Here is a 13,999-nt window from a genome sequence, read left to right as displayed (position 1 = left end):
TGAACTATTCCAGTAGAGGCTCATAGCTGAACTATTCCAGTAGAGGCTCATAGCTGAACTATTCCAGTAGAGGCTCATAGCTGAACTATTCCAGTAGAGGCTCATAGCTGAACTATTCCAGTAGAGGCTCATATCTGACTAGTCCAGTAGAGGCTCATAGCTGAACTAGTCCAGTAGAGACTTATAGCTGACTAGTCCAGTAGAGGCTCATAGCTGACTAGTCCAGTAGAGGCTCATAGCTGAACTAGTCCAGTAGAGGCTTATAGCTGACTAGTCCAGTAGAGGCTTATAGCTGACTAGTCCAGTAGAGGCTTATAGCTGACTAGTCCAGTAGAGGCTCATAGCTGACTAGTCCAGTAGAGGCTCATAGCTGACTAGTCCAGTAGAGACTTATAGCTGACTAGTCCAGTAGAGGCTTATAGCTGACTAGTCCAGTAGAGGCTCATAGCTGACTAGTCCAGTAGAGGCTCATAGCTGACTAGTCCAGTAGAGGCTCATAGCTGACTAGTCCAGTAGAGGCTTATAGCTGACTAGTCCAGTAGAGGCTCATATCTGACTAGTCCAGTAGAGGCTTATAGCTGACTAGTCCAGTAGAGGCTCATATCTGACTAGTCCAGTAGAGGCTCATATCTGACTAGTCCAGTAGAGGCTCATATCTGACTAGTCCAGTAGAGGCTCATATCTGACTAGTCCAGTAGAGGCTCATATGATATGAGCCTCTACTGGACTAGTCAGATATGAGCCTCTACTGGACTAGTCAGCTATACGTCTCTACTGGACTAGTCAGCTATACGTCTCTACTGGACTAGTTCAGCTATAAGTCTCTACTCTGGACTAGTCAGATATGAGTCATATCTGACTAGTCCAGAGTAGAGACTTATAGCTGAACTAGTCCAGTAGAGACGTATAGCTGACTAGTCCAGTAGAGACGTATAGCTGACTAGTCCAGTAGAGGCTCATATCTGACTAGTCCAGTAGAGGCTCATAGCTGACTAGTCCAGAGTAGAGACTTATAGCTGACTAGTCCAGTAGAGGCTCATAGCTGACTAGTCCAGAGTAGAGACTTATAGCTGACTAGTCCAGAGTAGAGACTTATAGCTGACTAGTCCAGTAGAGGCTCATAGCTGACTAGTCCAGTAGAGGCTCATAGCTGACTAGTCCAGTAGAGGCTCATAGCTGACTAGTCCAGAGTAGAGAATACATAAAGCTGTGATCATCCCTGGCACCGTTTGTAAACAGTATAAATTCATCCTTATTTCCTTCCTCTCTTGCTCGTTTAAAGCTGTTTGTCAGCATGTTGGTGCGTTTTTACTCTGGCTCTCCCTGGACTACACACACACCTCAGATGCATACAGCCATTGTACAGTGAACAAACTGAGTCTTTGAACAAATGCTTACAAGTATAACAGAGCACTATCACAACTAAGCACTGTGGGTGGCAGTGCATTGGTTAATGTGCTGTTGTGCAGTGAAGTAGTAGCAAAGGGAAATGGCACCACCTAATGGTGGGAACAGTCAATGATCACACTGCAGTATGATTAGACTGACCTATAATACTGCAATGCAGACAGACAGGGATTTGTGTGTGAGTGTTGATCTCTTCATGAAGCACAAAGATGGTCTTTTCTTTCTGTACTACTGGAGGCTACATTCTGACTTTCCTTGTGACACAGGATTTTGTACCGTGACACCTCGGTTGCTGAGAGTCGACCTGGAAAATATAATGTTTTTGTGTTTCTTTGTTGTTGCAGAAAGCGTGGCGGGCAGCCGAGGATGACACTGACCCTGTGCCGAGAGAGCGAGCCCTGAAGAGTGTCAGTTTCCAGGAGTCAGTCAGCGTTATCACTGACGGGCCTGCGACCATGGAGCTGGAGAGCCAGCAGATCCAACATGGCTGCCTCGGCAGTCCCAGTGGCAATGCTCTCAATGGAGTCGGGGTGAAGCTGGACAGCCTAGACAGCGAGGTGGTCCAGGTATGCAGGATCTTTTGAGTCTGGAACGACAGCACGGTGCTACCACTCATATCTATGTATTTCTTGCATGTCCTCCGGGATGAGGTTGACCTTGAGTGCTGACTAGGGGTGAAGTCCCCTCCTCCTCTTTTTTACATTTACCATTGGTGGAGAAATACCCAGATCATACCCAGATCAGCATCCAAGGGCAGCTCCACCCTGTTCCTTTGTACAGTGTTGTGTACAAGCTGTGTAGAGCAAAGCTCGTCTTCATTATGGTCAATGTGTGTTTATGGTCAGACCTATGGATTTATATCAATCATGATTATTTGTGTGTGTGCGCGCTCCTCAGGAAATTCGCTACCTGGACCAGGTTTTGGATGCCGCCATGGACACGCCCACCAACGGAGACTCCTCCCCTTTGGAATACAAGCCAATCATCATTGACGGAACCTCCCCTTCTGTGCATGTCTCCGCCTCCCCTCCCGCCAGTCACCCTTTGGTCGCCGTGGAGGGGTGGAAACAAACCACGTTCGTCAACCAGGAAGAGACCAACTTGAGGACCAATGGCCACGGGCTGGGGGAGGAGTCAGGGCGCAGCGGGGCGCGGTTTGAGCTGAGGGCATTTCAGGAGGAGAAACGGCCGGCCAAACTGTTTACTCCTGGGGAGGAGCAGGAGGTCAGAGTGAGGAGGACAAGGCCCGCTGAAGAGGTAAATAATATACATGTTTCTTTTTATTATAATTTTTTATTCTAAATATAGGATATAGGGATTGAAACATAACTGCCCATAAAAAAATATATATATATATATAGTTTCAAGTTTCTTTAATAGTTGTCATACAGAAGTACAGAATACTTTCATACAAAATGCTTCTTACTGTTACGCTCCAGAGACTGTGCTAGACAAGATAGTATCAAATAACATAGTATAGCATGTAATTTAGAAGAAGAAAATGAGGTCACAGTGTTCGGTATAGACATATGTACAATGTTCTGAGTTACCATATAATATACAATACTATGCAGTGTACTAATGTACAGTACTATATAGTGCAAAGCAGAAATGGGATGAGGTACAATTTAGGTACAATTTACAGTAAGGTGTACGAGTATATATGTTTTTAATTATATATATATTTTTACTTAATAAATTTTTTTTACCATCTCGACGGTTTAATGCCATCGTTATGTGTCGACTATTAGAGTCAAATAGCAGAATAATAGGTGCCATTACTGATGTCAAACAAAGCGATACAAGGTACTCCTCTGGTTTGTGGAAACATTGGAATTGATGCCTTTATGTATTTTAATCTATGTTGTTGTCCTTGTTTTTTGTATTGTTTAATATGGACCTCTTCTCCTCTTCTCTCTCCTCCCTACTCCTCTCTCCAGGTGCAGGAGTTGGAGCGAGAGCGTCAGGAGCTAATCAAAGGCCAGGCGGTGAAGAAGAACCCTGGGATCGCTCAGCGCTGGTGGAACCCCCCACTGGAGGTCACTACTTCCTCTCCTTTCCTCTCATCTCCTTTCCTCTCTTCTCTTGTCTTTTCTTCTCCTTTCTTTTCTTCTCTTTTCTATGTGTGTGTCTATGTGTAAAATACATACATTATACAGTATATAGGCTATAGTTTGAATGGTTGATTGATTGATTGGTTTATTGTAGGTTGCCCTGGAGGACCAGCTTGACCCAGAGCAGCTGGAGTCCCATAGAAAGTACCAGGAGAGGAAGCAACATAAACAGACCTACCCATACACTCAGGTACACACACACAGGCAACATCAATTCCTTAGGTATGGGAAAACACAGACACGTTGTGTACATCATTTTGAAGTGTGTAACTAGGAATTGTGTAAATCTTAAAAGCAAAAGTAGTTTCACTCAGCTGACAGAGACTGGAGGTGTGGCCATTGTGCATGCTTTTGTTTAGCTGATTGCCCATCCAGACAGGTTTTTCTGTTAAATACCAGCTTTCTCTGTGTGAGGGTAGGATCATTTAACTGAAGTGTGTAACTAGGAATTGTGTAAGCATTGTATGCATGCTTTTGTTTTGCTGATTGCCCATCCCAGTCTTTGGAATGCTCTCCCTGACCACCTGAGAGCACCACAGACTGTGGATGCTTTTAAGAAGGGCCTCAAAACTCATCTTTTAATAGAGCCTTTTGTTGATTTCGATCTAGTTTTAGCTCCACACATTTTATGTTCTTTTACCAGTTTTAGCCCTTCTTGTTTTTATGTTTTTTACTCTTTTACTAGTTTTAGTGTTCTTTTTACACCTTACTAGCTTTAGTCTTGCTTATTTTATATTATTTCTTCTTTTACTTTTGCTAGTTTTTATGTTCTTTTAAAATGTAGCGCTTTGAGATTTGCTCCACAACTATAAAGCGCACTACAAATCAAATATATTATTATTATCCAGACAGGTTTTTCTGTTAAATACCAGCTTTTTCTGTGTGGGAATCATTTTGATGACAAAACAGCAGAGAGGGTAGGATCATTTAACTGAATAATACTTGTGTACATCATTTTGAAGTGTGTAACTAGGAATTGTGTAAATCTTAAAAGAAAAAGTATGCATGCTTTTGTTTTGCTGATTGCAGTCTGTGGAATGCTCTCCCTGACCACCTGAGAGCACCACAGACTGATTGATTGAAAACTTTATTAACAGATTGGAGAATAGGTACAATACAGTACTGCTCAATACACACAATTGTTAAGGGGATGCAGACCAGAGAAAGACTTTCGTCTTGTTTACATCAGGGTCCCCCATTTTCAATTAATCAGGACATATATGACATACATGACATACAGATAGACAGTACTGCTACATCTATACATTTATGACATACCAGATTTGCAAATACAGTACTGTTTGTGATACAAAGAGTCCAGAAAAGGGAGTATATACATTTGACGTAAAAACTGTACATTGTAGGAGGTTGTGTGGGGGGGGGGGGGGGGGGGGGGGTGGTGGGTAGGGAGGGGTTGGGGGGGGAACACTGTACAACTGTACAAGCAAAACTGTACATTGGGATATTGACAACCATACTAGGTAATTTACATTGGAGGGGGTTGGGGGGGGGGGAAACACTGTACAAACAAGCAAAACTGTACATTGGAATATTGACAACCATACTAGGTAAATTACTGTAAATTGGAGGGGGTTGGGTTAGGACATTTACAGGGGCCAGTTTCGAATTGCAGTCTCCCGTAGGTGTTCCTTGAGAGTGGTTTTGAAAGTGGGTAGTGATTCACATTCCTTTACAGCTTTGGGTAGGGCGTTCCACATTGATGTGCTTTTAAGAAGGGCCTCAAAACTCATCTTTTAATAGCCTTTTGTTGATTTCTATTTAGTTTTAGCTCCACACATTTTATGTTCTTTTACCAGTTTTAGCCCTTCTTATTTTTATGTTTTTTACTCTTTTACGAGTTTTAGTGTTCTTTTTACACCTTACTAGATTTAGTCTTGCTTATTTTATATTCTTTCTTCTTTTACTTTTGCTAGTTTTTATGTTCTTTTAAAATGTAGTGCTTTGAGATTTGCTCCACAACTATAAAGCGCACTACAAATCAAATATATTATTAATTATTATTATTATTATTATCCAGACAGGTTCTTCTGTTAAATACCAGCTTTTTCTGTATGGGAATCATTTTGATGACAAAACAGCAGAGAGGGTAGGATCATTAACTGAATAATACTTGTGTACATCATTTTGAAGTGTGTAACTAGGAATTGTGTAAGCATTGTATGCATGCTTTTGTTTTGCTGATTGCCCATCCCAGTCTGTGGAATGCTCTCCCTGACCACCTGAGAGCACCACAGACTGTGGATGCTTTTAAGAAGGGCCTCAAAACTCATCTTTTAATAGAGCCTTTTGTTGATTTCTATCTAGTTTTAGCTCCACATATTTTATGTTCTTTTACCAGTTTTAGCCCTTCTTATTTTTATGTTTTTTACTCTTACTAGTTTTAGTGTTCTTTTTACACCTTACTAGCTTTAGTCTTGCTTATTTTATATTCTTTCTTCTTTTACTTTTGCTAGTTTTTATGTTCTTTTAAAATGTAGCGCTTTGAGATTTGCTCCACAACTATAAAGCGCACTACAAATCAAATATATATAACTAGGAATTGTGTAAATCTTAAAAGCAAAAGTAGTTTCACTTCACAGAGACTGGAGGTGTGGCCATTGTGCATGCTTTTGTTTAGCTGATTGCCCATCCAGACAGGTTTTTCTGTTAAATACCAGCTTTCTCTGTGTGGGAATCATTTTGATGACAAACAGCAGAGAGGGTAGGATTATTTAACTGAATAATACTTGTGTTACACAAGTGAGATTTTGTTGAAACAGAAAATACTCATTTGTAATTGAGCAAGCTTGAAATTTAAAGTTAAATAAACATGAAATAAACACATGTTGTCATCTATCTTGTCTTCTTTCTCTCCTTTCTTCTTTCTTATCTCTCATTCCAGCCACAGGTATCAGGACCTCCCACAGTGGTGAGCTTTGACCCCGAGTTGACCAGGAAGGAGGACATCATGGAGGAGCAGATCGACTTCACGTCAGCCCGGAAGCAGTTCCTACAAGGGGGCGTTGCCAAGAGAGACGTGGCTCCTCAGATCTACTCTGCCAAGCCCTTTTCTAGAGCCGTACCCCGGGGCGACCAAGGCCCTGCTGACATCACAGCGGAAACCGGCGAGAGTCACGTGACCTGGTCGGACGAGGGGATCGGAGGCGATTTCATGTGCGCGCGCGCCGTCATGACGATCTTCCCCGACGAGGAGGAAGAAAGGAGCCAATCGCATGTCAGCGTCACCTACCCCCCCGAGGAGTCCGACTCCGGATTGGACGAGCTGTCCCTCCGCTCGCAGGACACCACCGTGTTCAGTTTGGACAGCGTCTCCGACAGCGGCGCCTCGCTGCCGCCCACCCCGCTGGCTCTCACGCCCGTGTCGCCCCCCACCCCCCAGTCCACCACCCCGGTCAACGGGCAGGTCGGCGGGGGTCCGACGGAAGAGGAGCTGGAGTACCACGCCGGCATGCTGGTTCAGAGCGCCATCCAGAACGCCCTGGCAGCCGAGAATGGAGAGGAGTGGACGCCTGCTCTCCCCGCCTTGTCTCCTCCCTCTCCTCAGCTCAGAGCCCTGCTGTCCTCGTCCTCCAGCCCTCAGCCTACCAGCCCGGCAGCGACAGACTCCGCCCAGCTCTCGCCTCTGTCCAGCAGTCCCGCTCCACCCTCCTCCTCTCCTGTGTCTTCTAGCCCCGGCCCGCCTCTCTACTCCCCGCCGTCCACCAGCCCGGCTCCCTCCCTGCCCCCACCTCGGTCAGACACTCAGGCGGGGGTAGCGGTCGCTTCCCCGGAGAGATCTTCACAGCCTCCGCTCGAGCAGCGGTCCCCGTCCCAGCTCCACCCGCCTTCTCCTCCCCGCTCCCAGCCCGTCTCGCCCCCTCAGAGACCCAGAGGCGGAGGCCCCAGGATCCTGGTCCAGTCGTCCTACGCCAGGGCCCTCGCCGCGGCGACCCCGGCCTCTGCGCCGGCTCCGGACCCCGCCCCGGCCTCGGCCCCCGTTCCCAGGCCGACCCCGGTCTACCGTGCCCCCTCCCCCCCCAGCCCCGAGCGCTCAGAGTTCAGCTACTTCAGCAAGTACTCAGAGGCGGCCGAGCTGCGCAGCACTGCGGCGACGGCGCCTGAGGCGGAACCGGCCAGCGGCCCCTTCCGCCTGCGCTCCAGGAAACAGCGGACTCTGTCCATGATCGAGGAGGAGATCCGCGCGGCGCAGCAGAGGGAGGAGGATCTGAAGAAACAGAGGGAGTCGCAACCCGTCGTCACCGTCCGCCCCGGCAACCCGTCCGGCAACAGCCACGGCTCCGCGAGGACAGCCGCCAGGCCAACCACCATCTCCACCGTGGATAAGATGAAGAGTAACAGCCTGCCGACCAGACTCACACTCACAGCCAGAACAGCACCAGGTCAGTAACAGCCTGCCGACCAGACTCACACTCACAGCCAGAACAGCACCAGGTCAGTAACAGCCTGCCGACCAGACTCACACTCACAGCCAGAACAGCACCAGGTCAGTAACAGCCTGCCGACCAGACTCACACTCACAGCCAGAACAGCACCAGGTCAGTAACAGCCTGCCGACCAGACTCACACTCACAGCCAGAACAGCACCAGGTCAGTAACAGCCTGCCGACCAGACTCACACTCACAGCCAGAACAGCACCAGGTCAGTAACAGCCTGCCGACCAGACTCACAGCCAGAACAGCAACAGGTTAGCCGTTATCTTTACCCTTCACCTTAGGGTCACTGGTAGACAATTTCTCAAAAGGGAACTTCCTAGTTAGTTACTATTATTATTGTGGTTGTTTCCTTCGGTAAAGCAGAATATAAAACACCTTAGATAAGATCAAATACCTTAAATAAGATCAATTCCAATAATGTTGTCACGGAAGTGTCCTGTATGAACAATGCGTGAGACTCAACTCAAAGAAATGTTCAACACGGCCGCCACAGAATCATTCACATAGAAGGTCCTTGGGTTTGGTAATGAAGCAGCTATGATATGATATGATATCATAGCTATCTGTGTCTCACACACTGAACCCACGCTCACGTCCATGATAATAATATATAATTATCACATACTCTAACACGTACTAGGCTGATTTATGCTAGGGCACTGCGCCATGCTTTCATTTCATGTATTTGAATGTAGACATCTTCCGATGTCTCTGGTTATGACACTGGCCTATATTGTCACACAGTGTGATTTGATGAACCTTGTCATGGATTTACTACTCGTGGTTCCACTGTGGTTCTGGCTGTAGACATAAACACATGGAGGGGACAAGGGGAAAGATCGTCAGAGCACATAAACAAACAGGTGGGAGCTTGGGGTGTTTTGTTATGGATTGCCTAAAGTGTTGAGCACCCTAGCATAAATATGCCTTACGTCAGCCAACTTAAGTGTACCAGCATACCCATTATTCAGAAATGTTTAACTAAATAGGAAGGTCCATTTCATTCCATTATGGGTTCTGCTCTAGCCCTGACGTCTGACCTGACTGACCCTGGCTGCTCACACACTATCTTCACGGCACACTATCTCACCTCACACACTATCTCCACTTGGAAGGGCAAGTGAAGATAGTATGCAATACTTATTTTGTTCTGTCATCATGATCTCTGGCTGATAGCTTTATAAAGAGTGTCATCATGGTTTCTGGCTGATAGCTTTATAAAGAGATAAAGATACATACAATAGTCATACACCAGTACACCCACTACAACCAGTACAGTTATACCAGTCAAGCTCCAAGCACTGAACCTATGCCAACAAGTCCTCAAGTGGCCTGTTTGGCTTTCCATTCACAGCAACCATATCAAACCCATAGTTCAAGTTTCAAGTTTGTTTATTATTTGTCATAATAAAATATAGAATACTTTATGATGAAATGCTTGTTTCTGTATGAGCCCATGAGAGTGTGCTACATACAGTAAAAAAAAGTAAGTAAAGGAATGTTCAGTCCCAATCTGCCTTCTCTTTCAAGGCCATCAAAGAGGGGAACAGGCTTCCTAGTGACATAAAAAATAATATAAACTATGATAACGTTACTTTTACTTTGTACTTTTGAACTCTGTCTTGTATTTTAAGCGTCAAGAATAGATGATTATGTTTGGCGCTGTGTGTATGTGCATGTTATGTTGCATTTATATACGTGTATGTATTTTGCACTCTTTATGCTGTGTGTCCTGTGCATGTTGTGTGGCATTTTACGTGTATATATATTTTGAACTCTTGCACTGTTTGTATTTCCTGTGTTTTGGAGAAGACTACAGATGGAAATTAGCTTCTGATAAATCTGGTGCAAACATATTTTCATGTAACAATGATTAATGTAAATGCACATTGTCTATAAATAAGAAATACAAAAAAAAATATATATACAATATACAATACAGAGTCAAATGAGTAACAGTGAGGTACTATGCAGAAATAAAATGAGGTACAAAACTTAGGGTAAGGTGCAAATGAGGTATGAATGTAGTGCAAATCTCTAATAATAGATACATATAAAGTGTGTTAAAGTGTCTAAAGTGAGTGGTAAGGTGAGTGTTTGTTTAAAGTGAGTGTGTACAATGGTTCTTGGGTCGCAAGATGATTTCGGGAGGGGTCACGAGAAGGTATAAATACTTTTTATCATGTTTATTATCTCTGGGATAGATGCTTTTTTTTCTTGTGAAGTAATGAATAATATTATTTGAAGTCTAAAGTATTCTCCGATCATTAATCAAGTTAGCCTGGAAAGGGGAAATAAAAATCATTATTATTATGTCAAAGTTCACCATTATGTCTATGCTTTACTATGTAGGAGGGGTCACAAACAGGCCCTCTGTTTTTCGGGGTCACAAACCAAAGGGGTTGAGAACCATTGCATGATTCTTTTAGCAAGAGAGAAATGGGGACAAAAATCAGTATTTGCTGTGGAAACATAACCTTTCTGCTCTGCAGCCGGCCGGACGTGTCCTGGTTCTCAGTGTTCTCTGTGGTTCCGTAGGGAAGATAGAGAAGGTCCGTCCCGTGCCCCCCGTCTCTCCCTCGCCCTCGGAGGGAGCTCTGTCAGACGCCGGCAGCGAGGACTCCGGAGGGTCACGACCCAAGAACTACATGCAGACACTGATGGAAGACTACGAGACACACAAGACGAAGAGGAGAGAGAAGTTGGAGGACAATAGCGTAAGTATCTGGACCTCGGGAGGGAGAGAGAGAGAGAGAGAGACAACAGCACTTTTAAAACTTATACTGTGGGTTGGGACTCTTAATGGGTCATGAGTAGGGATGTCCGATATTATCGGCCTACCGATATTGGTATTAAAATGTAATATCGGAAATTATCTATCAGTTTTCAAAAAATGTATTATTATAATTTTTTTACATTTATTTAACCTTTATTTACCCAGGCAAGCAAGTAAGAACAAATTCTTATTTTATTTATTGTGAAATGTATGCATAATGTTGTGTTTTTTGGGGGGGAAACCCTGCATATATCGGTATCGGTTGATATCGGTATCGGAAATGAAGAGTTGGACAATATCGGTATATATCGGATATCGGTAAAAAAGCCAATTTCGAACATCCCTAGTCATGAGCCTGTTTATGGCGGTTTGCCACATGACTAGAATAGTATATTTTGATGATCCAGCTCTCCAGGGTAGGAAGGAATAACTGTTTTTGACTTGGGTTGCAGGCCAGAGAAGACTTTAAGAACATTCCTCTGTACAGTCATAAAGACAATTCTGTCGTTTTTTAAAAGACACACTTGATTCTTAATTTCATAGCTGCCAGCCTTTGGCAAAACACAACATAATAAGAGAGTCAGCTACTGCCAGCACAGGGTTTATTTTCCTTCTATTTCCTCATATTCATGTTGAGTCAGCCATGTCTGTGGAAGGCTTTGTCTTCTGGCATTTGGGACATGGCTGACCGGAGGGAATTTCCCAATTTGAATCAGGAAATGAAAGTGAAAGGTCTGTCTTCTTGAATTATCGAAAAGACTATTGTTTTCTTGAAAACCATGTGTTTTTTCTGTACTCATGTTGGTTAATGAGGTGCAGAACTTACACATTGTATTTCTTGTTCCGAATGTGGCAGACTAAATTTTGTTAAATGTTTTTAGCTTGTTTTGGAGAAAAATATTGTTTTTTCTGTAAAGATAATTCATGGTGTGCTCTTTTAAACAGTTAATAGCTCAGTCAGTCAATTGTTATTATTGGTGGTTGGGTTCAATAGGGTAAATCTGCAGTGCCGCAGCCCGGGGCCTGTACTATGCGTCGGGGCCTGTACTGTGCGGTGCACTACTGCGCATGCGAGAAACAAAGTAACATATAATATAAACATAAAGTAACATACGGAAAATAGGACCTAATGTCCAAAATAGTGAAATAGGTACTTACATTTTCACTGAAAGACATCTTTGGTTCTTTTTCAACGAAGAATAATGAATGCTTAAAGTAATACTATATAGGTTAATTAAACCAGAGCTAGAAAGAGCTAGAAAAAATAAACTGACTCTTATACTCTCACCTGCCTCCAATGTAGTCACCCCCCCACCCCCCACCCAACCACCTCCAATGTACAGTTTTCCCCACCTACCCAACCCCCCACCTACCCAACCTCCTCCAATGTACAGTTTTTCCCACCTACCCAACCTCCTCCAATGTACAGTTTCTTTCCCCTCAAATGTATATGCTCTCTTTTTAGACTCTTTTTGTACTCTTAAACAGTACTGTATATTTGTAGATCTGGTATGTCATAAATATCTAGATGTAACAGTACTGTCTATCATTTGAGGGGGAAGAAACTACACTGGAGGAGGTTGGGTAGGTGGGGTGGGGGGGGGGGGGGGGTTGGGTAGGTGGGGAAATCTGTACATTGGAGGTGGTTGGGTGGGGGGGGGGGACTATATTGGAGGCAGGTGAGAGTATAAAGAGTCTGGTTTTTTTCTAGCTCTTTCTAGCTCTGGTTTAATTAACCTATATAGTATTACTTTAAGCATTCATTATTCTTCGTTGAAAAAGAACCAAAGATGTCTTTCAGTGAAAATGTAAGTACATATTTAGCTATTTTGAACATTAGGTCCTATTTTCCGTATGTTACTTTATGTTTCTAGTGTCCTATATTATATGTTACTTTGTTTCTCGCATGCGCAGTAGTGCACCGCACAGTACAGGCCCGACGCACAGTACAGGCCCCAGGCTGCGGCACTGCAGATTTACCCTACTCGTTTCGGATCAGTAACAGTGAAAAAGAATCACGGAAGCACATGGTATTTTAGCTATCTAAACAATTTAACGGTGCCCTGGGACAATTCTTTCTCAAGTCGTCCCAGTATCTTGCCAGTCTTCTGGTAAACCTATCACAAACCATTACATTCCGACTGCTGGCTTTGTTGTTCTTTTAAATGTTGACCCATGATGATGATGTCACACATGTTGACTGTTGTACTACTCTCTCCTGCTGGTCGGTCAGTACGCCCGTATGTTGCTGGCTAATGAGGTAACCACTGAGGTAGCTTTCACACCTGTCCCTGTGTGTTCAACCCCCCCCCCCCCCCCCCCCCGCTAACTGGCTTTACTGACAGACCTGGGTCCAACTGAACTGAAAGGACTTAGGGAAGATGTACATCAGCCCCTATGCATTTTTTGTTATATTGCATAGGCCTTCATTTGATAAAAGGGTAAGAGTTGCATGCTCTTCTTCAATTGCTGTGACATTTAACATTAATAAATGTTACGAAATGTTAAAGGAATACACACCGGCATTATAAGAAATGCGCTTACTGCCTTTTCCAGAGTCAGACAAGAGGATAGATGACAATTTCCTCTCTATGCGTTCAGTAGAATGATATCCAGCTGCAAGCTAGCCTAGCTTAGCACAAATGAGGGCGGATACGGACCACTAGCCTAGTTTAAAACTCTGGTAGGCGACAGTGGCTCGGTAGGTAGAGCAGTCGCCTGGTTATCCGGAGGTTCCCGGTTCGATTCCCGCTACTCCCGGGCAGCGTGTCGAAGTGTCCTTGAGCAAGACACCTAATTTCTCCCGATGAGCAGGTTGGCACCTTGCATGGTTGCCTCTGCCGTCGGTGTGTGTGAGTGAATGGGTCAAATGTGAGGAACAAATTGTAAAGCGCTTTGGATAAAAGCACTATATAAAATCTTGCAGCCATTTACCATTTGGTAGAGGTGTTTTTGGCAAACAGCTAGGCTAGCTGGTTTCTATCCGCTTCCATTCATGTGTGCTAGCTAGATGAAGGCACAGAGAGAGGAAATTGGCATCCATCTTCTTATCTGACTCTGGAGAAGACGGTAAGCACATTTCTCATAACGTCGGCATGTTCTTTTAAGAAATATCACAGCAAGTGGAGAGGAGCAACGTTGTCCTCTTATTAGTTTAATTTCCGAGTAGTGGGCACCTCATTGTGTGTGCATTCTATTCATCTACTTTAATGCTATTGCATCGCATTTGAAATATACCATTCAAAGG

The 13,999-nt window shown here is 44.2% G+C and overlaps 2 protein-coding genes across 5 annotated transcripts in view; one reads left to right on the top strand and one right to left on the bottom strand.

Annotated features, from left to right (window-relative positions):
• palm2akap2 (PALM2 and AKAP2 fusion) overlaps positions 1-13,999 on the top strand; it is a 177,212-nt gene that overhangs the window by 154,203 nt on the left and 9,010 nt on the right. For all 4 annotated transcript variants that reach the window (XM_084324584.1, XM_084324585.1, XM_084324587.1 and 1 more), the window contains 6 exons: positions 1,752-1,973; positions 2,305-2,664; positions 3,348-3,446; positions 3,616-3,711; positions 6,424-7,921; positions 10,515-10,693. In XM_084324584.1, the coding sequence (XP_084180710.1) occupies positions 1,752-1,973; positions 2,305-2,664; positions 3,348-3,446; positions 3,616-3,711; positions 6,424-7,921; positions 10,515-10,693 (2,454 nt within the window). The remainder of the gene's footprint in view (positions 1-1,751; positions 1,974-2,304; positions 2,665-3,347; positions 3,447-3,615; positions 3,712-6,423; positions 7,922-10,514; positions 10,694-13,999) is intronic.
• Positions 10,529-13,999, bottom strand: part of snx30 (sorting nexin family member 30) — an 85,234-nt gene continuing 81,763 nt past the window's right edge. Inside the window, exon 10 of the mRNA XM_084324589.1 lies at positions 10,529-10,644. The gene's annotated coding sequence lies outside the window, so the exon portion shown is untranslated. The remainder of the gene's footprint in view (positions 10,645-13,999) is intronic.

The sequence above is a fragment of the Notolepis coatsorum genome (assembly GCF_963971535.1).
Source record: "Notolepis coatsorum genome assembly, chromosome: 11".
In the NCBI taxonomy this organism is placed as follows: Eukaryota; Metazoa; Chordata; class Actinopteri; order Aulopiformes; family Paralepididae; genus Notolepis; species Notolepis coatsorum.
Note: the sequence above shows the minus strand (reverse complement) of the source record. Positions and strands in the feature narration are given on the sequence as shown.